This window comes from Vigna unguiculata, chromosome 9 (genome assembly GCF_004118075.2).
Source record: "Vigna unguiculata cultivar IT97K-499-35 chromosome 9, ASM411807v1, whole genome shotgun sequence".
In the NCBI taxonomy this organism is placed as follows: Eukaryota; Viridiplantae; Streptophyta; class Magnoliopsida; order Fabales; family Fabaceae; genus Vigna; species Vigna unguiculata.
The window spans coordinates 29,751,654-29,775,143 of NC_040287.1; the positions used below are offsets into that span (position 1 = coordinate 29,751,654).

The 23,490-nt window shown below is 30.8% G+C and overlaps 1 protein-coding gene across 3 annotated transcripts; it reads right to left on the reverse strand.

Moving 5' to 3' along the window:
* Positions 1 to 3,006: 3,006 nt before the first annotated feature.
* On the reverse strand, positions 3,007 to 17,846 carry LOC114164011 (SET and MYND domain-containing protein 4). Of its 3 annotated transcripts, XR_003599460.1 has the most exons (17): positions 17,674 to 17,846; positions 17,462 to 17,596; positions 15,767 to 15,853; positions 15,592 to 15,663; positions 14,908 to 15,112; positions 14,035 to 14,153; positions 11,441 to 11,830; positions 11,213 to 11,347; positions 10,849 to 10,989; positions 9,465 to 9,620; positions 7,809 to 8,021; positions 6,957 to 7,117; positions 6,663 to 6,777; positions 6,073 to 6,153; positions 3,964 to 4,368; positions 3,524 to 3,608; positions 3,007 to 3,406 (listed from the first exon to the last, which is right to left on the reverse strand). XR_003599460.1 is itself a non-coding variant. In XM_028048461.1 (16 exons), exons 1-15 carry the CDS (start codon positions 17,800 to 17,802, stop codon positions 4,144 to 4,146), a joined length of 2,364 nt encoding a protein of 787 aa, XP_027904262.1. In that variant the 5' UTR covers positions 17,803 to 17,846; the 3' UTR covers positions 3,007 to 3,406; positions 4,110 to 4,143. The 3 variants fall into 3 exon arrangements, 1 of the variants encoding a protein (XP_027904262.1); XR_003599459.1 differs by lacking the exon at positions 3,524 to 3,608; XM_028048461.1 differs by lacking the exon at positions 3,524 to 3,608 and having other exon boundaries at positions 4,110 to 4,368.
* Positions 17,847 to 23,490: the final 5,644 nt, after the last annotated feature.

Sequence of the window (23,490 nt, forward strand, 5' to 3'; positions counted from 1 at the left end):
CAGGTAAGACACTTAAACACTTTTTAAATTGTGCTAATATATAATGGTTACATTCTAAGTTACTTTCTTTGCTTGTGTAGCTCAATGGTGGAAGAATTATGGTCATGCAGCTCCCAACTTACAAAAGCTAACAATCAAGATTTTAAGTTAAACATGTAGTTCATCGGGATATGAGCACAATTGGAGTGTTTTTGAGCAAGTAATAAGATATGACTCATTTCATTATTATCTTATTTGTAGAGTTTAGAAAGAAATTAATTCACATATTACTTATTCATAATGCAGATTCATTCAAATAAAAGGAATAGGTTGGACCACAAAATGTTGTGTAATTTGGTTTACATAAAGTATAATCAACAACTTGCTCAGAGATACGATATTAGGGATGAAATAGACCCTATTCTATTGAATGACATTGATGAATGTAATGAGTGGTTAGTGGGAGAAGTTGATGATGATAACAATAATGATGAAGAGGGGGGGGGTAATGAGTTGGTTTTTAAGGATGATCCCACTCTTAATTGGGCAACTATTTATGAAGCTTCAGGTATTGTAGAACCAATAGTTTATACGAGGAGACAAGCAACTAATAAAAGGAAGCAACCATCAAGTGGTGGTATTGTTATTGGATCTTCACATGCTTCTAAGAAAGGTCCAGGTTTAACTCCAACTCCAACACAAACTAAGAAGAGTAAAGAAAAGACCAAAAGTTAGGTTCAAAATGAATTTCATGATAGCTCTGATTCTGAGTTTGAAAGATTACTTAACTTTGACAAGAGTCTCTCAAAAGGGAAAGAGGAGGAGGGACATGCCCCACTAGATGATGACATTGAAGACAATTATGTTGGAATTGAAGAAGAATATGATGATTAGAAAGAAACTCAATACATTTATTTTATGATTTCTTGTTATTTTATGTTTTGAACTTTAAATTTGTGGTGTTTTGATATGATTTTATTAGTAATTTAATTTTTAAACATAATATCATTACTTTTTCATTAAAAATATATATGGTGGTATTATACTTTTTTTTACCGCAATATTTCTGCCATAACTCGTTATGGTTTTCATTATAACTTTATAAAGATTTTTCGGATTGCCAATATTTTCCGTTATCCGATATCAATAACACCGGATGACCTACATTATGGTTTGTGTTGATGATATTCTTATCATTGGAAGTTCTCTTAGTCTCATATAGCATATCACTGCCAAATTTCATGCCACTTTTTCTCTAAAACAACTTGGCCAGTGAGATTATTTTCTTGGTCTTGAGGTCAAATACTTATCTAATAAGTTCATCCTTATGACTCAAACCAAGTACATTCGAGACCTTCTTCATAAAACTCACATGGCTGAAGCACATGCTATATATTCTCCTCAAGTCTCTAACTGTAAATTGTCCAACCATGGTGCTAAAGTTTTTTCGGACCCTTCACTATGCAGATTTTTGTTGGTGCTTTGTAGTATGCTACACTGACCAGACCAGGAATCAGTTTTGATGTTAATAAATTTTGCTAGTTTATGGCCAATCCTCTTGATTCTCATTGGGCAGTAGTTAAGCACATCCTAAGGTATCTCAAAGGGACTTTGTTTCATGGTCTTCATTTTAAACCTGCTTTGTTGCATCAACTTGTATCATTAACAACTTTTTGTGGCATCTGACATTGATGATAGAGGCTCTAGTTCTGGCTCAACCATTTTCTTTGGTCCTAATCTAGTCTTCTGGTGGTCTAGAAAACAAGTTATTGCACGTTCCAACATTGATGCTAAAAATAGAAGCCTTGCTCACACTACTACAAAGTTGTCTTGGATTTCAAAACTACTCACAAAACTTCATGTTGCTTACACAGCTCCCACTTTGTATGTGATAATCAGAGTATTCTTTCTATTGCTCATAATCTTGTTTTCCATAATAACACATAACTATGGAGATTGATGTATTTTTTGTATGGGAAAAACTTTTGGCCAAGCAGTTGTACATTGCTCACATTCCAACTCTTTATCAGTGGTCAAATATTCTAATAAAGGCTCTGCCTCCAACTCGTTTTGCTCTTCGTTGTGCCAAACTCAATGTGAAGAATTTTTTACTAGAAAATTATTCTCCTTGAGTTTGGGGAGGGTAGTTAATGTTAGTATACTATAGTTAAATAATTAATAATTAGTATACTATGAAACTTTCTTTGTATTTGTATAATTGTTTTCTATGTAATTGTTCAACCTTGAAAATAAATGACTCAAAAATAAGTCAGTGTACTAAAAAAATCTGTAATGTGAATAATATACAGATTCATTCATTGTTATTTTCAGTCTTTACTCTGTTCCATTTCTCTTAGAATGAAGCTCATTGTTGTTTTATAACTGAGTCGGGTTTAATAATATTAATCTAAATTGTCATTTGGGGCCGTTTTTTTTTATCAAATTCACCTTCCGTACTCGTTTTTGTGCCTCTGTATATAAATAAACTTTTTTTTAAGAATAAATCAATACGTATTTGGTCTGATGTCTGACTATGTTAATTATCTAAATTTCAATCAAAACTATTTTAATAGCTTTTATTTTTTCAGATTCATGATCTATCTAAAATATATTTATTTTGAATAGCTTTTATTTTTGTAGATTCATGATCTATATCAAATAAAATTTTGAATAGCTTTTATCTTTTGATATCTAAAACAAAGATCCACCAAACCAAGCATGCGGTATCTCTAGCGTGTTAGAAAAATATATTTCCAAAAATTATATAGTTGTAAATTTACTAGTTAACAAGCACTGATTTTTTAAAATGAGTATATTAACATAAAGAGAAGAGTTAATCTTATCTACAAAGTTACATGTCAGTCATTCATTTAGACTACATGGTTGTGAATCACACCGAAAAAAAATCAGATAATGTTTACTCAAAACATACCATTATGTTTAAAACTCCTTTTACACAAATCATATATCCAACTTTATATTAATAAAAAATCATTTAACATTTCATTCATATAAACAGAAATAAAATGTAATATTTTAAAAATACATTAAAATAAGATTCAATTAATCCTTTGAAAAAAGTTAACACAGTAATAATAATAACAGAAAGGAGATATTTTAATTTTTAACGCTCTCCCCTTTCTTTCCCCATTTTCCTCTAACCAAACACTATTAATCTGCAGAAACCTTAGACCTACCTGAGGCATCCCAGCAACGTCCCAAATGTCGAGAACATACCTAAAAGCCAACAATCATTCTGCATCGATTTCACCTCAGATAAAGCACAGGCAACAACCATCTGTTTCTTCGAGTCCAGTTTTATACCACTGAATTTTTTCCATGTCCGCTCCTTTCAAAAAATACCCAGTTGGTAATCCAAGTTGTCAATAGGTATCAGAGTGAGAAGACAACCCATAGCCAAACATACCTGTAGATCAGACAAGTGTTAGTCTCTGGTGCTAATACTAAATGCAGTCTTCTGAAAGTCCTCAGTAATTGTACTTGATATGAGAGCATATAATACCACATGTTTAAGAGAGCATACCAAAACCGGTTAGAATATGGAGTAAAAGAAGTGCATTGCTAAGCTGCACAATCTGTCAAGTAACCATTCATGCAGCTTTTCATACCTATAGTTTTGCACCATATGCTCTTAATTTCAGCAAATAAAATATAATCATCAAAATTACACAATCTCCTAGGTTTACTGCTCCTCACTTCCACAAAACCATTAATTAAGAAAGAAATAAATTCCTTGATTTGATTTTTAGTAATAGCAGGTATAACTTACTGCAAAAAAACAATTTTCTTTGGGAACTAAAGCTATAACATGGAAAGTTATTGTTGATACCCTTGTAACTAATTGAGGTTTCATCCACTGAGATCTCAAGACAATCTTTAAAATATATCTCCATCCCCTTTAAATTTGGATGAATCTGTATCAAGACTATCATGTTCAGAAATAGTTAGAGAACACAGACTGACCTTCAAAGTTTCGTTCTTACTTATGCACAGTATGCCTAGACTATCAAACAGCTTGGATGAGCTGAGTAATCTTTCTTGAGGTCTTGACTACTGTATATCTTCCATATTATATGACCAGCCATTTAAGCTGTGATTGACAATTATACCTCATTCTGTACGTCGTTTTGTCGCAAAAGCATTTTATTGGATAGCCTTCACTGAAAATTTCTTGATTTCACTCCTAAGATATTGAAGATATGGGAACACCAAGTCTGCATGAGTTCCATAATAACGTGAGAAGATATCATCTATTCGATTTATGCTTTCCATAGCTGTAGAATCATCCAAGGAAAGTTGGATGGAAGAAAGCTTCACAAGTTCGTAAGCAATAACAATATCATCAGTATCGTATAGCTTTTCCAGAATCTGCAACACAAAAAGGAACCAAATGTTTTAGACCTATCACTTAGAAAAACTTGTAAATTTGATAACAAGACCATATAGGAAATGCATTCATTAACAAGTACTGGAAGTTATATTTCAAGTTATGGAAGAACTCGATCTCCTTTGCAAGAAGGAAAAGACATTTCAATGCCCTTGACATGAGAAGTAACCAATATGCCTTATCTACAAGTCCTGTGAAGTGTTGAGGCACTCAAGTCATAGAAGTGTGGGTAGTCACTTGATATTCAGAATGTCTCTAGAGCGTGATTTACCATTCCTTTGTAAATCTTAAATGGGATACTTGAGTTTGTAGAAGATACACTTCTAGGTGAGTATTTTTCATGTTTCCACAAAACTCGTAATCTTTATTGATCTAAGTGAACGCACGGATGTAGGAAAAAGGTGTGATCACAAATTCTATCTTGTGCTATTTTATTTGTCATGTTATGTATGATTACAGACTTGACTATTATGAAGTGTTTGGTAGATTAGTTAAGTATTTGGTTCTTCTTTCTTAACAACTACTCTCTCCGTCTCTAAACATAAGGCATTGTTAACAAATTCATAATCATTAAAACAGTTAGTTAGTTTAATTAGAATTTTTTTTTTTTTGTAGTTGTAATATTTTTTAAAAAAATTCTCTAAATAAATTAATTTATGGAGACAGAATAATAGTAATGAATTTTGAATTTATAAAAACTAAACTTAAATTCTCTAATCTTTATAATGGAGAAAAAGAAAATTCATAACATTTATTATTTTTGAACCAAAATAATAATGTGTGTTTTTGGTAAAAAATAATTAATGTAAGTTCAATAGAAAAAAAATCAATAGAAAGGGCAAAAAATATCAGAAAAATATGTTACCATTAGGGACAATGGGAGTAGCTTTTATGGGCTGGTTTTCCTCCCAAAACAATAGATAAGCACCCTCCTTAAACGTTAGTTGTTAAGAACCAAACACTTTAATACTTCCGAGTATCATATATCAATCCTTGTGGGACTTAGGCGCCTTATAATACCTAAGTTTGCATCATGGCGAATTTGGTCCATGAATTAAAGAATTTTAGGAATTTAATTTATGTCCTTTCGTCATCTTCCAACTGTATCAATTTATTCAAAATATTTCACTGCAAATGGAATTTGGTTATTAAGGATTCTCACTATGCATGGGCTGAATGGTTAAAAATGCCCAAATCGTAATTGTTAAATTCATGAGTCCAGTTCCTATAAGATGCACACCAATGGGTTCTCATTTTCAATTTCTTGGTTCTGGTGAAATTTTCCCCAACATCAATATAAACAATAACATAATCAACGGAAAACATGTTTCAGCAAGCATACATTTATATCCAGAAGAAGGCTACGGTGGGAGAGGAACTTGTGGTCACCAACCATCATAAAGTAAATTTGAACGTTAGATATAATAGTTTTTGGATTAATGGCTGAAATGTTTTTTGTTTTTCTTTTCTTTCTGTCTGATTTAACAGTGCTACACAACACAATTTAACAGGGCAGTTTTCTGAGTTCCATTCAAAAAATATTTATATTTCTGCCTGGAAAGAATTCTGGATAGCTGATAGGTTCTAGGTATACAGGAAGGGACATAGTAAACCAAAAAGACGTCAAAATCAAATTTCTCCCTCCCCTCACCTTTGATACTAAGCTCAGTAATAAAAAGATTTACCTGGATAGAAGCTTTGCAATGATCAACAGATAGTTGTAGTTCTCCTACTAAACAAAAAGCCTGAGCAATGCTGTCTTCTGCCTGTATGCATCATATCATGAAGGATATAAAAGTTAAACCATCATATTAAAAACATGAGACATTGTTTGTCTACAAGTCCATGCTATTCACCACAGATATACACACTTGAAGTCTAAGAAATCCAGTCATTGAGTGCATGTTTGGATTAGCTTATTTTCTGTTTAAAAAGATTATGTATTTACATAAGTTCTTTCAAATACATATCATATATATCACACAGAAATAATTCCACACCCCTAATGGGGTGTATACATCCTTGGTGGAAGAGAAAGGCAAAAAGAAAAGAGATTAATTAAATGCAATATCAATATGGTTTTAAGACTTTATAGGCTTGATCTTATTTCTCTCATGATTACTATAATTTTGCATTGGTTAACTTCAACGCTTATGAAGTACTTGAACAGTATGGGTATTCCAAAACTATCCAACACACATATGCCTATTAGGAAAAAAAATATAAATATAACTAGCATGGAGGAGTTTTGTAAGTGCAGGAAGCTAAAACTCACCTCTGCAATAAGCTTGTTGTAAGCATGCAAATTTAATCTTAGTGATTGAAGAGATATCAAAGCATCAGAAATAGTAATACTCGAAATTTCTTTTGAAGATATTGCATCCTGCAACCTGTCATTTCCGTATTTCAGGATGTCATTTCCTTATAATGAGATCATGCAGGATTTAAAATGGGAGGATTTATCAAGGTAGCCTCAAATTGGGAACTATTCAAGATTTGCCGTGATTATATTCAGAGTAAAAGGAAAGATGTACTTTAGGACGGGGTTATTAGGAGCCAAATTGAATACCTTTTTATGCATATTACAGCTTCATTGACTGCAGCATGTGAAGACTCCAAATCACAGTAAGAACCACATTTCAAACAGTATCCAGGTTGACCATGAATATGGGCCCCGTTTTGTTTGAAGACATTAAGACATACTTCACAAATGTCATCATTCTTTTCAACCTGAAAGGGTGGAGGATTTTTATAGTGAAAAAATATAGCAAACTTGAAAGGGTGAAAACATGAATCATAATGTCACCTATCCAAGTTTCCTGACCCTTGAGCAACTTACGTAACAGAAGAAAAATGTTTAGTTGCTAAATAAATAATAGTGATTCATTATTTATTATAAAATGGTTTCTGATAGAATCGCCAATCCATAGTATTTTCTAGTAACAGACCCAAAATATGCATGAATCAGAAGACTCGGATATATCAAAATTTAACTGCATATCTGAATTTAACTCCTGGTCAGGTATCAGTTTTTAGAACACTACCCAGTATAAATTGAAGGTGGAGGTAAGCTGCTTGATATTCAGATACAAAAAAGAATTGTTGTTATGCATGAATAAATTTGTTTCTTGTATTCCTCATTCCCTTTATTTGAAGCCTAAATATACTAGGATAGCATTTATTATTAGGTCTATATATGTTGCATTTAGCTTGTACAGATCATCACAAATAATATTCACTTTTTCCATATAATGTAATGCATCTCAACCACAAGAATGGCTTCCATATTGTTTTGTTAAGGAAATTTCTTGAAAATCAAGACACTGTCTGAGGAAAAGCACACAATTTAAACTTCAACAAGATTTATAATGCAAAGAACAATAATAATTCAGTATCAACACGTGTCCATTAAATGGCTTACACGGTCAGTAATAGTGAAGTGCTTGATTTTCTGCTGCTCACAGTCAATTACTCTGCTCTCTAACACTGCGCCAGAACAATTTTGATTGACACAATGGAAGGCATTGAGGACTATGTCAGATACATTGACTACTGAACAACCAATACACTGACAGTGAAACGCATATTCGTCTTTGAGAAAGTTGAGGCGATCTTTGCAATCCCACAACCCAACCTACAAAACAGAACTGTTCATTGAAAATTTGAACAAAAAGCATTCTTAAAACAGACTTGACTGAGATCACTTTGTGTTTTGTTGCTTTCCTTTTGTAGAGGGGAAGGAGAACTTGGACCATGTCAAACAAGTACAATTCCAGACCCAGTAACCAAAGGGTATTTAAGGCCTAACAGTTGTAAACAATGGATTATAGGAATAAAAATATCCTAAAATTTCCATAGTAATTAGAAAAAATATCCCTAGAATCTACACATTCATTTCGGTAGACTTTATTTCCTTTTCTAAGAGAATGTGATTGTAACAAATAGAGGAGTTCAGAATGTAATTATCATGATTGTAATTAATAAGATATTTATTTTCTCCCTCTCATTATTCAAGTCCAAAAACTGTTACTAAAATCACTGGTTAGCCCCCATGCATGGTGTAATGCTACTCAAGTGAGTCTAGAGAGGAGTATAAGTTCATTTGACGGGTACATAATTCCTTTTATCCTTCTCTTCAAGTTGGGAACTGCTTCGTTCTTTCTCCACTATGAGAGGATCTGTGATTACAAGTATCTTCTACTACTAGCGGTTATAATACTAATTGTTGACCAAATTCTTAATTTATAAGTACAAAATAGGTTTATTAGTATAATTATCTAATAGATGTTTCTTTATTGAAACACATGATGATACAAACCAAATACTATATTATTCAAAGCCTCAATTTTGCTTGTACGAGCAAAACTTTCCCCTCAAATTCATAGGAAATTCATGATCCTTCTTTTCGAGAGCCTCTTAAATTAAGTTGTCAATAGCTCGATCCATGAAACCCTTATTCTAATTAAATTAATATTTAGTACAAAGTTTGGTGGACCCTTGTCCTCAATGGCTCAAGCACAAAGGGAATTTGTGTAAGGAGGAATGTTAGAGATGAAAATAAAACTACTCTCAAACAGCTTAAGCTTTAAGGATGTTTGATCACTGAAAATCTTTAAAAAGGAAAATAATAGGGTTAAGTATGTTTTTAGTCCCTGAACTTTGGCCAAAAATTGGAATTCGTTCCTGGTCGAAACTTTGATAAATTTTGGTCCCTAAACCTTAAAAATGAATGAATATAGTCTTTTTAACCCAATTACATTGACTTTTTTCAACATGTGGAATGTGTTTCATGTTAATATTGGAATTGTTTACGCCGTTTGACACATTCTTGGCTCAATATTTACTGAAAAATGCGTTCGAAACCTAAAAAGAAAGTTAACAAAATTGGGTTAAAAGGACTATATTAATTCATTTTTAAAGTTTAGGAATCAAAATTTATCAAAGTTTCGACCAGGGACGAATTCCAATTTTTGACCAAAGTTCAGGGCATACTTAACCCAAAATAATATATACATACTTCAAAAGTTTCAAACAAAAATAACCAGAAGTCTTCAATACAGCTTTTAATTTCCAATACCTGTGGACCATAAGACAGTTCAAGCTGACAACCAGCTGTTACACCATGTGTGGTTCGTAGGTAAAGAGTGCGTGAAAGAAAATATGCATGAGCATTCGGTCGGCAAGAATGGTTAAATAAACTGGCAGCTTTGTAGATAGCTTTACCCACTCTGACCTACGAGAAATAACATATTATAACCGAAAATCACAAAGGATATAATAGTCACTAAGAAAAGATTACTATCACCAGCAATGTCATAATTATAATTATTTGACTAATAATAAATACAGAAAAAGAAAACAAGTGTATCAAAAAAGAAAATGATGCAATAAAAGTCAAGAGTTTAATTTCTACGTATTGCCGGTGTAAATATTTTTGCAGTGTCAACGAATCAAAAATAATCTCAAGCACAACTTTTCAGGCTCTTTTGGAGGATATGATATGATTAGACAAGAACATAATAGGATAATAACATAATTATAGTCATATACAGTATTTCGAGCACACACAATATAACAAATTAAATAATATTAGGATATAACAAATTATATTTAAATGGCAATTATTCTTTAAAGTTACACATACTTTCTTAAAATTGACATTTGATTTAAAATTTTTATAACTACGAAAATTATTAAGACAATGAAATAAACTCTGCAAAATTATATTTTATTTCTATAACTATTTTTTATATTATAAAAAATTCTATAATACTTTAAAATCTTAAAAATATTTAAGTTATTACTATTAATTTAATATTCTAATAAATAATATAATTTAAAAAATATATGTGCCACAGTAATTATATAAATAAAAACATATAACATGTTAAATAAAAATTAGGATGTCTATTATCGTATAAAATAATATTAACAAAATTATAAAAAAAATTATTTCATTTATATATAGTTAATTTTGCTTCAAATTATAAATAAATTATATAAGTTCTGTAAAATTAATATTGTGATGTAAATATTTTTCCTAAAAATATATTTTAATAATAAAAATTATTTTTTATATTTTAATTTCCAATAATAATTTAAATTTATATGTGAATACCATATAAAGAGAGGAGGAGAAAGAGTTTATCCTACCCTCTTAAACTTAACATAGCTCCCCTCTTGGGAAAATAAATATACTACAATGACACAAGATAAAATAAGTGACAAAATAACATTACTGAATCCTGTTGATAAAACAAACATCATATTACAATAGGGTAGCATAGTTATCATATCTATTCTCTCACGTCCTGTTCACCGAACAGACCTTTAAAGAATTAATGGTTATTATAGAAATCAACAAATCCAACGTAGTAATTTGACATTGAAACACAATGTAAATTAAGCAATCAATGCATTAATCTAATTCAATTTTAAAAGACAAGAGGCAAAATGTCTACCTGTTCCACATTACTAGTTGAATGTGCATCAGATTTAAATGGAAATTCTCCAAAATGGCCTGATAGTCCAGGAGCATCTATTGATTTTAAACGAACAATAGTCATGCAATTCACTTTAATTTGAGAGATAATTATGACAACCTGCATTTACAAAGAATTATGGAACCGGAATAATATTATTTTAATGATTCAAATACAAGAAAGCAACAAAATGAATTACATTTTTCAACAAACGCTTCAACGTATTGGAAAAATGATGCCCATCACATGGCATATGATGGTTTTGTAACTTTTGTTATGAATCAAAGAACAAATAGACATATCCACATGTGCATGCATGTACACAGAGGAGTAACAAAACAACCTGTGATATGGAGACTCCGTCTATGGAAAACATAGTTCCACAAGAGTGTTGAAGACAATATAACAATACAATGGCATATATATGTGAATCCAATTTGCTTTCGGATGACATATGTTTGTAACGATGAGAAAGCTCCTGCATGAGAAGAAGCCATAAGCATGCAGCTACTCATAATCAAATGACAACAAAATGAACTGAACTCAAAAACTGCATGCATTTAAAATATACCAGCCTTTCCACAAAGTTTATAATATTATCAGATGTGCTATTCAGCAAAAACCTTGCTAGTATTCGGCCAGCCAAAACTATCTCAGATGGCAGTACCACAGGCCAATGTACACCTCGGCATTCATGTTTATGTTCAGTAATATCCTCAATTTCTTGTTCAGAATCATTGCTTTGGATAACTTCAGAAGCATATTCCCCAAGATCACTGGGCATTTTTTTAAAAGTGACATTTTCTTCTGGGTAAATCCTGAACATTTGCCCACCTGCTCGGATCTGGCATTGGTAGGAACAATACAATGGTATTGAACATGATAAACAAGGAACTCTATCAGCAGGTAGATCATTCAAGCAATAATGGCAATGGGTTTCCCGACATTGCTTTAAAATTATCTGCAATATAAAAAAATATCAAGTTAACTTCCAAAAATAAGTTTGTTTTCCAGCAAAATACAAATATACAAAGAACTGCAAGATAATTTATTTGTTAACCTAAAGAAGCCTGATGATTCATCTTTATAAGTTGAAGCTACTCACAACAAATATCATGCATGTCCAATTATCCCAAAAGCTTAAGATGTTGGGTGAAAACACATGAATGGTTTCATATTAGTATTTACATTTTAAACACATACCTTCATGCAAGAGCCCTTTAAACTTGAAACTTAAATAGTGCACAGGCCCATCCATATATATTGAAATTCAACTTTTATTAGAAGAATAGGGGCAACAAGGATCAAACTGTGGATCACTTGATCATAAAGGCTATATATACCATCTCAAGAATAAAGCTTAAGTCATTAGGTAATGCCACATGGATAGTCTTATATATTCTTTTAACAGTATACTTATGTTCCCAAAAAATAGTGAATATCAGTAAATTCTATATATCATGTAGATTATCAAGTAATAATTCATTTTAATAAAATAGGTGCAAATCAATTTTGAAAACTGAACAGTTGATTGCAGCCAAGAGTCTCCAGTTCTCTGAAAAGGAAATCATGTACTTAAAAGGATGACAACAAAGTTAAAGCCCATTTCATCTGCAATTTAGCCTCTTCTACGAGTGTATCACTCAGTCAGTATAATGTGACATCTGTAAAGAGACAGCTGTCACCAGTTAGTTAGAGTTATTTACAGGTTCTCCTGTATAATTTTTTTTTTTTTTTGTGTAACAGCATGCAGAAATTGATTTTATTCAATATAACTCAGTTGTTTTGTCTCTTTCACAAAACTCTCCGTATTCTATGACCCCTTGTGCTTCAAATTGAAGCAACCAACACCCAAAACTTGTATAGTTGTGTAAACCACACCTTGCTTGCTATTCCATTTAGACAGCTAAACAGTATGTGGCATGCACACAACTTTCACAATAAAAATAAATAAAGCAGAAAGAAAATTTTCCAAAGAATCTCTTTAGCTGACATCTTACTCTTTCTTTCTCAATTACATGCACACTTATCTAAACTCTATCCGACTTAGCAACTGGAAACGAAAAAACAAAATTTTCCAGTAAAGTTTCCTCCTTTACATCTATTCTATGTGAACATCATTTCACCTCCAAGTAAAGGGAAGAAAGACACCCGGTTTTTTTTCCTAACAGTTCTTTTTGCTTATTGTAGGTCTCATGCACTATCATGTGTATAAAGAAAGCATTTGGAACAATGTTGTCAAACTCAAAAATCGTAAGAGGATCACAAAGGAGATAAAAGGTTGTAACTGAAGAATTGTAACTGGACTTCAGAGTTAAGAGTATATGAAAACTATATTTATAGACCTGTACATGCGTTAAAAATAATATGGACAAGAAAAAGAAGTCATAAATAGTAGTCATAAATAGTAAGATCCAATAGAAAAATTATAGAACAGAACAGTCAGCAATGAAGGAACGATGATGACGACAATAAAGCCAAAGTCGACAATGTTGACGCAAATATCTGAGATGGTGACATGATGTTCAGGAGAGTTGCGACAGTGACATCAACATCAGGGCTGTGATGGCCAAGGACGGAGATGGTGATGAAAATTTTGTCAATGATGAGAGCTTCAATGAAAGTTGATTGGTTCTGTTCTGATTTGCGAATAGGAACCCTAGTGCAAAAGGGTCATCTTTACGAGTTGGGCTTTTCTTCAGGTTGGGTATTTTAGCAAGCTAAAGGGATATTTTAAACACAAACCCTAGCTGCTGAAATGGATTGACACGGTGCATGATCTGCAAATTTTACAAGCAATCACATGATCCCACTATGATCAGCACGTCTCCCATCTACTGTGCCTGTCAGCTCACTGTGTCTCCATTACTTGCATGATCATGTGAGTATACATGCAATTTTGACAACATTAATTAATTTGTAACTATTTAAACAGAATAGGAAACAACAATACAGGTATAGAATGTTGATTGCTTCAACTGAAAGCCAATGGGAAAAATTACAAGTGAATCTAAGTTGAAGGAGGTCATGTATATTTTAGCCAAAAAAATTAATTAAAAAAACTGATTGAGCACTATCCAAAAAAAATGAAGCCATTAACATCACTATAATTGGACTTAATAATAAATTTAATGATAATATACAGAGAATATAGTTGTTTGTTACCATAGCATAAGGTTCTTCGGAATGAACTAAAGAACCTGGTGAAATGACACATGATGAGACCATGCCTCTTCCTTTATCAGGGATGGAGATACACTGTAGCTTTATTTGAGGCATCTCACCTGCCACAATGCACTTTACCATCTTAGTATCTCAGGAAGGGTGAAAAACAAGGTCCTTTCAGTGTATACAAGGATAGCTGACAGGACCCATGAACATGAGAGAAAGGAAAGAAGTTAAAAATAGATAGAGTTGGTTACGGAATTTGTCAAACAGATAGTGTAGAAGGTCATTCATTTTATTTAGTTAGCATTTGAGAACAATGAATTAATTCTGTCCTAAGAAAGGGGAAGACCTTGTAAGGAGAATTATTTTCTTAAGTTACCACATGAGAACTGTGAATTAACAATGTTTAACTTCTAATTTAGTTGTTATTCACGCGTCAATTCTAATTTTGTTGCGTAAAGGTGCTTCCCTTCATTGGGTTATACATGCATGCATTTTTAGTTGGCATATGTAAGTCGTACAGTATCTTGATTGTTAAAGAACATCCCATATCCCTGTTTATTGTATCATACCCATATCAAGAATATAGTTTATGTAGGTGTTTACTCCATAAGTAAATTAGTCTATAACAGAAAGCCTAGCCTATATTATTAGACACTAGGCTAGAGGATACTAGAATCTTCCTATAGAAGTTACTCACACAGTTATACAACAAACCCCGTGCTTATGATCTGACAATTTAGAATGCAAGATGTCACTTTAAGCAAAGTTCAATGATATAAGCATAATGAAACTGCAGTCACAATGCTTGACCAACTAGATAGTTACTAGCATCTACAGCTCAAATTCTAAACAAGGAAAGCTTCTTACCCACAGTATTGCAGTTGTTCTCCTTACGTTGTATCTGTACTATCGCACTTGTGCTTTTGCATTGGTCTAAAAGAATTTTCAGTTCACCTTCTATTTGTCTCTTCCCACCCATTGAAGGTTCCACAATCTTGGCCACATTTAGGTCGCAAATTGCATTTCTATAATTTCCCAATGAAGCATTTGCCTTACCTCTCCTGTACCATGCCTATGGCAAAAATAGTAAATTAATAAAAGAACAACTGAAACTAGAATTTAAGTTCGCAGCCATATTCTTTGCCACAGCAACCTACATCTCACATTCCAAAAAGATCATTTGCACCAAAACAAATATTGATTAATTAGGATGAAAAAACAAACCATGTAAAAACATCACGTTAATGACAGAAATCGTATGACAACTCCAATAAATATTCAGATACCACAATGAGGCAAAGTGCAACGAAAATGCTCTTTTCCTACTAAACTCATTTATGTTCACTTCCACTACACTACAAAGTACTGACTAAAAAGATATTGAAATTTCTTTTTAACCACCAATGAATGACTTGATCTACAAACATTATTGCACATATTACAACAAACCTAGTACAAATGCAAGAACTCAACTTGTTCAATAAAGGTGTATAACTACATAAAAAGAAGTAAACACAGCAAAAACAGGTAACTACTACAGCTGATTTTCACCTTTGAGTAGCTTGGAAAAATTTGAAGAGCTCGAGTGCAATCCCGCAAGCATTCTACTAAAAGACTCATTTTCTGCAGGAAACATACATGCATTAATACTCTATCGTATTATCAAGCCTTTCATTTTTAGAGATTGTGGTTAAGGACTAAGGGCTAAATTTAAAATGGAACTTACATGCAATACAGTAGCCCGATTGATATATAATGTTGCAACAAGATTACTTTTCATATCACCGGTATCTAATGGAGCCTTGCGCAATGCCTATCCATCATATTAGAAGAAGAGCAAGTAACGAATATTTATAAAGAATGACTGCAGTATGTTCAAACAAACTTTAAAAAAGAAGAAAGCTATAAATTTGTTCTGTTTACTTTTATTTTGATAGAGCATGATTAATAAGTTTTCTTCACTTAAACACAACAAAACAAGAATAAAAAATTGGTTCCCAATGTCATATAATAGACTTACACTTTCGCTGATTTAAAAATGTTTTATATTAGGATAAAATAGTAAGAAAAAATGTGACTATTTTAAGACATGTTTTGTTGGATGGGATGGAAAGGAATTGTAACCTTCCCAATCTTGGATAGGTAATCTACACTAGAATGAACAGTCCTCAGGGAACAGAAATTTGATCAGAAGAATGATGGAATTCCATTTTATTCCAAAACAGCCCAAAAAAAAATTGTTTCCTAATATTCAGGCCAGCCAAGCCAATTTAACCCTAAATTTCATAAATTAACTTTTCATGTATTTTTTTAATCAATTATAACATGAAGAATGCTATTAACACATTTCTTACAAACCTTTCTAATACACTCTAATGTCAAGTAAATTTCTTGTGGACCTTACCAGTATAGAAAGTGTACACAAACAGATCCTATATTAACTTCACAAATTGAACGAAGATCAAAAACATCTTCACAGTTTCACCCACTTTTCCTAATGTATATACTTATATGAATGCTAGAGCCCTTTGTTTCTAGAGCAGAAAGCTTATCATTCCCATCTTCATTTATATTTCTACTGTTCAACCCTGTATCATTGGGTCGAACACTTCTTTGATTTCAAATTAATAACTATGAATAGTTATTAACTCCCAGCAAAGAGAAGAGTGCAGCCTATTATGGGGCATTCAATGCATCCCATCGAATGATCATTAACCTTCAATTGAGTTATTCTATTTTACATCTTAGAAAGAAAAGAACTACAACAAAATACTTATCAGTATGGAAATACATTTATACAAAACCTCTACCCCAAGCACACACATGACAGTCATGTAAAATTCAATCCACAATTTGATCTATGGATAACACTGTTGAAGTAACTTGAATGTTGGAACTTGGAAGCAAATAACTTACAAAGTGTAAAGTGTCCAAACCTCATTTGTCATGTTATTAAATTTGCTACCTCCAATTTATGCTTTTTGTTTTTTAATTTATGGCTTCGGGACAATAACTTGCTTCAGGTACCAGTAGTTCCCTTATCATCTGACAATGCTATTTGAGATGCTGCCACGAACAATATGCGGTAGCAAAAGCTCCTATAGTTGCCCAAGTCCGGTATGTGTGTATGCTATCATGTACAGGTGTATTTTTTTTAAAAGTAGAAGTAAAGAACAACCGCGTAATGCACTTCAGAAGCGGATTTTACAAACTAAAAAAAAAAATCCACACTGGTTCGGAAGTTGTTCGATTCCGAACCGTTCTGAACTTGTTTACTAAAGTGGTCAAGTAAAGAACTGATTCGCTAAAGCAGTCCAGTTCATTAAAGATGTTTGACTATGAAAGAACGGCACATTCCAATCACCTACACGAGAGAGAACGGTTGAAGGAAAATATAAATTTCAAAAGAAGAAGAAGAAACCTGAGTATAGCATTCCAAGGCCTTGGCATAATCTGCGTTGGAGAAGCATTCATTACCAAGCTGCTTGGATTTCAAGGCATCTTCCTTATTCTTACCGCACAGACCATACTTTGGATTAGCCAGTTGAGCGATAATCTGGAATCACAGCAATGCGTGGGAACAAAGAAATTAGGGATTATTGGTTGGGAATAGAGAAGGTTTGGTTGGTTTACCTGGTGAAATGGGTCGAAGTGGAGAAAGAAGCGATGAAGAGAAGAGCACGTGCTTTGAAGATCATCGGCATTGCTATCCCCTATCGCTCGCTTCAGGCTTTCTGGAATAGCTGCTTTCAGAGTCTCCATCTTCTGCTACTCACGAACAAGAGTCCCGCTGTTTGACACCGTTATGTTTTCTTACTCTGAGTGCCACATAGGTAATTTTTAGGTTTAATTACTCCTATAGTATTAGTTTAGGGCCTGTATGTCAAATAGGTACCCAGTTTTAAAAAAGTGTCAATTGTATTTTAATTTTTGAGAATTGTTTCAATTAGGTCTCTTTCAGACAGAGTTGATTAACGTTGTTAATCAACGTGCCACGTGTCAATATGTGGTTTTTTTATTTATTTTTTTAAATTATAATTTTTTTTAAATTTTTAAAATTTTTTAAAAAAAAAATTAAAAATGCCACGTGGTATTGTCAGTGCCACGTGGCATTAATGTCACATGTCAGTGTCAGTATCAGATGTCATTGTGTTGCGTTTATGTTTTTTCGTTTCAATTTAGTACTTACTTATATGTATTTTATTCAATTTTGACTTAATAATTTTTAATAATTAAAATATTTTTTTATAAAATTAAAAGTAATTAAGTATAAAAGTTTTACAAAAATTAAGTATTTGATATTTATATTAAAATTTAGTGGTAAAAGTCATTTTTAATAAAAAAAATTAGTATAACATTCATACCAATAAAAATTTTGATTTAAAATCACTAAGAGACAATATTGTTCTATTTTGAAAAAAAAAATTAACAAAACATGAGTACTTAATAAAAAATTAATTAATAAAGTAATATGTTACAAAGTCGTTTTTAATAAAAAATATTAGTATAACATTTATACAAATATTAAATTTGGTCTGAAAATGAGAGAAACATTATAAATAATTAAAATATTAGTATAACATTTATACAAATAATTAAAATATTAGTACTTAATTTTGTAAAAATATTTATACTTAATTAATTTTAATCTTATAAAAAATGGATTACAAAAATATTTTAATTATTAAAAAAAATTAGGACAAAATTGAATCAGATACACATATTTTGGTACTAAATTGAAACAAAAAGACATATATGAGGACGAAATCGAAATCAACACAATGACATCTGATAGTGACACTGACACGTGGCATTACAATGCCACGTGGCACTGACAATGCCACGTGTCACACACAAGGACTTGACACGTGGCATTTTTAAATTTTTTTTTAAATTTAAAAAAAAATTTAAAAATTTAAAAAAAATTAAAAAACCACACATTGACACGTGGCGTTAATCAACTCTGTTTGAAAGGGACCTAATTGAAGCAATTTTCAAAAGTTGGGATGCAATTGACACTTTTTTAAAACCGGGTACCTATTTGACACACTAGTCCCAAACTAGGTACTATACGATTAATTATACCTAATTTTTATTACGTATTCTTATTAATTTTATAAGTTAAATTATTTCAGACATCTCATTTTTATAACGAAATTTTAAGTAGATCTCTATTTTTATTTAATTTAATTGAGTTTCTAATTTAGAAAATTCGTTGTAATCAGTTTTTGTTAGTTGTATAATAACAGTGTTAATTATATGTCACATGTTAGCACGTGATTTTTTTAAATTTTTAATTTTTTTTTAATTTTTAATTTTTAATTTTTTTATAATTTTTAAAAAAGAAAAAAATTATCACGTGTCAATATAAAATTGTGCCACGTGACAGAGAAAGTCTGATATGGCAGTTGCAGTGCCACGTGTCACTGTGAAAAGTTTCAAAATGTAGTCCTGTATTTGTTATTTTGTCTATATTTTGTCCCAATTTTTTTAAAACTGAATCATTTTTTCCCTATATCAAATTTAATTTTTCTATAAATTTTACAATGGTATTTTTATTATAATTGATATTTTTAACAAAATTAAGTTTATTTAAATATATATTTTGCATTGAGCTTTATTTAAATATTGTTTCAAATATTTATATATCAATCATTTATAAACAAATGTTAAAATTGTTATAAATTTTTTTAAAAAATTTATATTTGAATTTATAAAGTTTTTATTTTTAAAGAAACTCTAACATTTATCTATAAATTATAGATATATAAATATTTAAAAGAAAATATAAATAAATATCAGTGCAAAATATACATTTAAATAAATTTAATTTTGTTAAAAATATCAACTATAATAAAAATACCATTGTAAAATTTATATAAAAATTAAATTTGATACAAAGATGAAATTGATTCAGTTCTAAAAAAATTGGGACCAAATTGAAACAAAATAACAAATACATGGATTACATTGAGACTTTTCACATCTAATAGTGACACGTGACACTGCCACTGTCACATCACATTGTCTTTGCCACGTGGCACAATGTCAGATTTACACGTGGCTATTTTATTTTTTATTTTTTAAAAATTTAAAAAATTTAAAAAATTTAAAGAAAATTAAAAAATTAAAAAAAAATTAAAAAAATGACGTGCTGACACGTGGCACATAATTAACACCGTTACTGTACAACTAACGGAAAGGAACTAATTGCAACGAATTTTCCAAAATAGGTACTCAATTGAATCAAATAAAAATAGGGGGACCTACTTGAAATTTCGCTATAAAAATGAGGACCTCTAAAATGATTTAACCAATTTTATATGTCAATTATACTGATATTTTAAAATATATTAATTATTTATCACATAAAATTTTATTAAAGTAAAATAATACAGAAAATATGAAATTTGTATCAAATTTATGGTAAAAAATTACATTTCATAAAACATATGCAACTTATATTATGAAAAAAAAAATCTAAAAAAATATACGATGATAATGCATGAAATTACTTGTATGGCTTCTAATACATAAAAGTTAAATTAGTTAACTTATCAACACAATGATTACTCTTGAAAAATATGATAAATCTTAAATTACATGTGTTAGAATAAAAGACAAGTGGGTCTCTTCTCTGTGAGAGCTCATTGACAAAACTTTAATAAACTAAAGTAAATTTACTCTCTAACCAAAGTCACTGAAAGTTCTCTCTCCAAACATGCTCTAAAGCATAAATAACCTCATAAATTCAACAAAAAAAATGTTTGTAACCTTAAAAAAGTTGAAAAATTATCAATATATTCTTCTTTGTATCTTCTAAAAATTCCAACACATGACAGGGTTTAATGTCAATTTTACGACGGCCCTAGGACCAACAAACGTTAAAAAACATCGATGTTTGTTATGACAGGGTTTAACGACAATTTGGCTTTTAAAATTTCAAAAACGGGCGCTAGCGCCCTTAGCTTTCTCTTTCTCTTTCTCTTTGCACAAAACCTCTCGCACAAAGTGCAGCAACGACATCAACTCATAGGAGCAAATTCTTCAACCTATTTCACTCCATCTTGTTATAGTGGTGCTCGTTTGGGCTTAAGCTTTCACTCTCCCCTATTGCATTTCGCATTATGGTTGGTATTTTCATTTATTATCTATTGTTGTGTACCCTAAAGGTTGCATTTTTGTGTTTTTATCCCTGATATTGTAAAATTCACTAAAAATAGCTAGAAAATGATTTTTGTGGTTAACTTATATTAGGTTGTATTCAAATGTAAAGTGTTTAGCTTTGAGAAATTGGTCACAGATTCAAAGTTATGAAGATTTGGTGGTGAAAAACTCTAAATGGTCATAACTTTTTCTACATACCTCATTGTTGAAAAGGAGATTGGGGTTTTGAAATTTTCAAAAATCTATTGTTTAAGGTATGTTTTTTATTTTCTTAGTATTTTTCACCTTTTTTTTATACTTTACACATTTATTTGAGATACTCATGCTACTTCAAAAATTCTGGAAAATTTTTGTGGTGTATTCTTGTATTGTGTATTGATTTTTCAAGGTTTCAATGGAGAAAAATATTGGCAAAAATTAAAAAAAAAATCTCACAAATTAATGTATGTTGTCCCTGTTATTATAAAGTAAAGTATGTTCAAGGACAACAAACGTTAATTTCACATCTCTCGTTATGATGTCAGACCTTTAAAAGACGTCAAAAGCCTACAATAATGTTAAAAGTCAAAGTCTTTTTTGTATTAGTAAATTGTCTCACCAATTACAAGTTTTCCATCAGTTGGGCTATTGAGCTGCAAGGCAACATCCTTTAAAGTGATGGTGCACTCTCTAAAAGGAGAATGAAAGGTGTGTGTTTATATTCTTCACCTTCCAACTAAAGTTGTTACCAAGTGATGGTTTATATATAAAACAAACAACTTCAATAGGTGGCCAAATCCAACGACAAAAAATAAATTTATAACTCGCGTATCAACATTATAGCGTGGTGTCAAGGGCGAATTACTCTTTCATTGCCTTCCTAGATTGATTTCATTATATATAAGAGTTATATTATAGTAACATTAACATTAAAGTCTATCAAAACCTTGTCGGATTTACACAATTATTTTTGTTAAAATATTTCTATAATAAACATTAAATTTTTTAACAATTGTATATCAATAATAAACAATTTCTATAACTAATAAAAAGTTTTAATAGTAATGAAAGATTTGTAATAGTAATATTTTTTAACAATTGTATAATTGTGGTAATTAACAAAAAGACTTGCAATCACGAGTGATATAAATCACAATCTGTAAATGTATTAAAAGCAAATTTTGAACAACAAATGATGTATCACTTACAAGTAATCTGGATAGAAACTAAGGGGCAACGATGCAAGTAGGCATTGGTGGAAAGAAACTAAGAAGTAGAGATTTGGAAACCTTCAGATGGAGAACGCAACGTATTGGTGGAAGAGTATAAGCGTGTAGGCACACATATATAATAGTTTGAATTTTAAAAATGGTTAGTATACTTTTAATGGTGTTTCATGTGGGTACTGCAAACGCTATTTGAGGTGAATGCTTTTGTTGTATATTATAAATGAAGAAGGATTTGAGTTATTTAACACAATGATAAAACAACTTTCCTGTATTGAGACAATATTACAGTACCTTTCATTTCCTTGTTGTTGATTCATTCTCATATTACAGTGTTTGGTTGTTTACTTCAATGTTAGAGTTGCTCTGTTCTTACAATATCATCAACGGTACTATATTTTTACTCAAATTTTTTACGTGCATTGCTTTTGCTTTTGCTTTGGGCTTGTGATGAAGATATTTCAAAATGAAAGTTGTTATATGAATTTGTGGTCCAATATTATTGTGTTATATTATGATATGTTCAGGTAAAAGAATTGTATTTATACATGTTTCATATAATCTTTAATTTATTGTAATCAAATTAATTTTAAGGATTGAAATTATAGTATGAAAACAGTTTGAAAATAGGTATCAATATTACACTAATAAGTAGTGGTTTTTTTATTTATTATACAACATATCATATTAGAGTGGCAATAGTAAAAAAATATCTGGTATTAAAAATTATTACTTTTATTATTAAAAATGAAGTTTAGTATTTATAAATATAATATCATTAGTAATCACTATAATCGCTTATCAAGTATAATTTTTCTTTTTTTGTAAACAAAATAATTTTAGTGATTGCATTCAGATAGTAGTTTTAAAATAGTTGCACCATGCAATCAATGTATTGCATACAACACATATTACATCCAACTTCAACAAAAAATAAAAAAATGTTAAATTGAAGAGACAACTAATTGACATAGGTATTCAAATTTCAACGTAAATTATATATTATTACTTCGTCCCAAAACCATTTACATAATTTAATTGACTATGTTATTTCAAGTTATCAAATGAAACAATGACT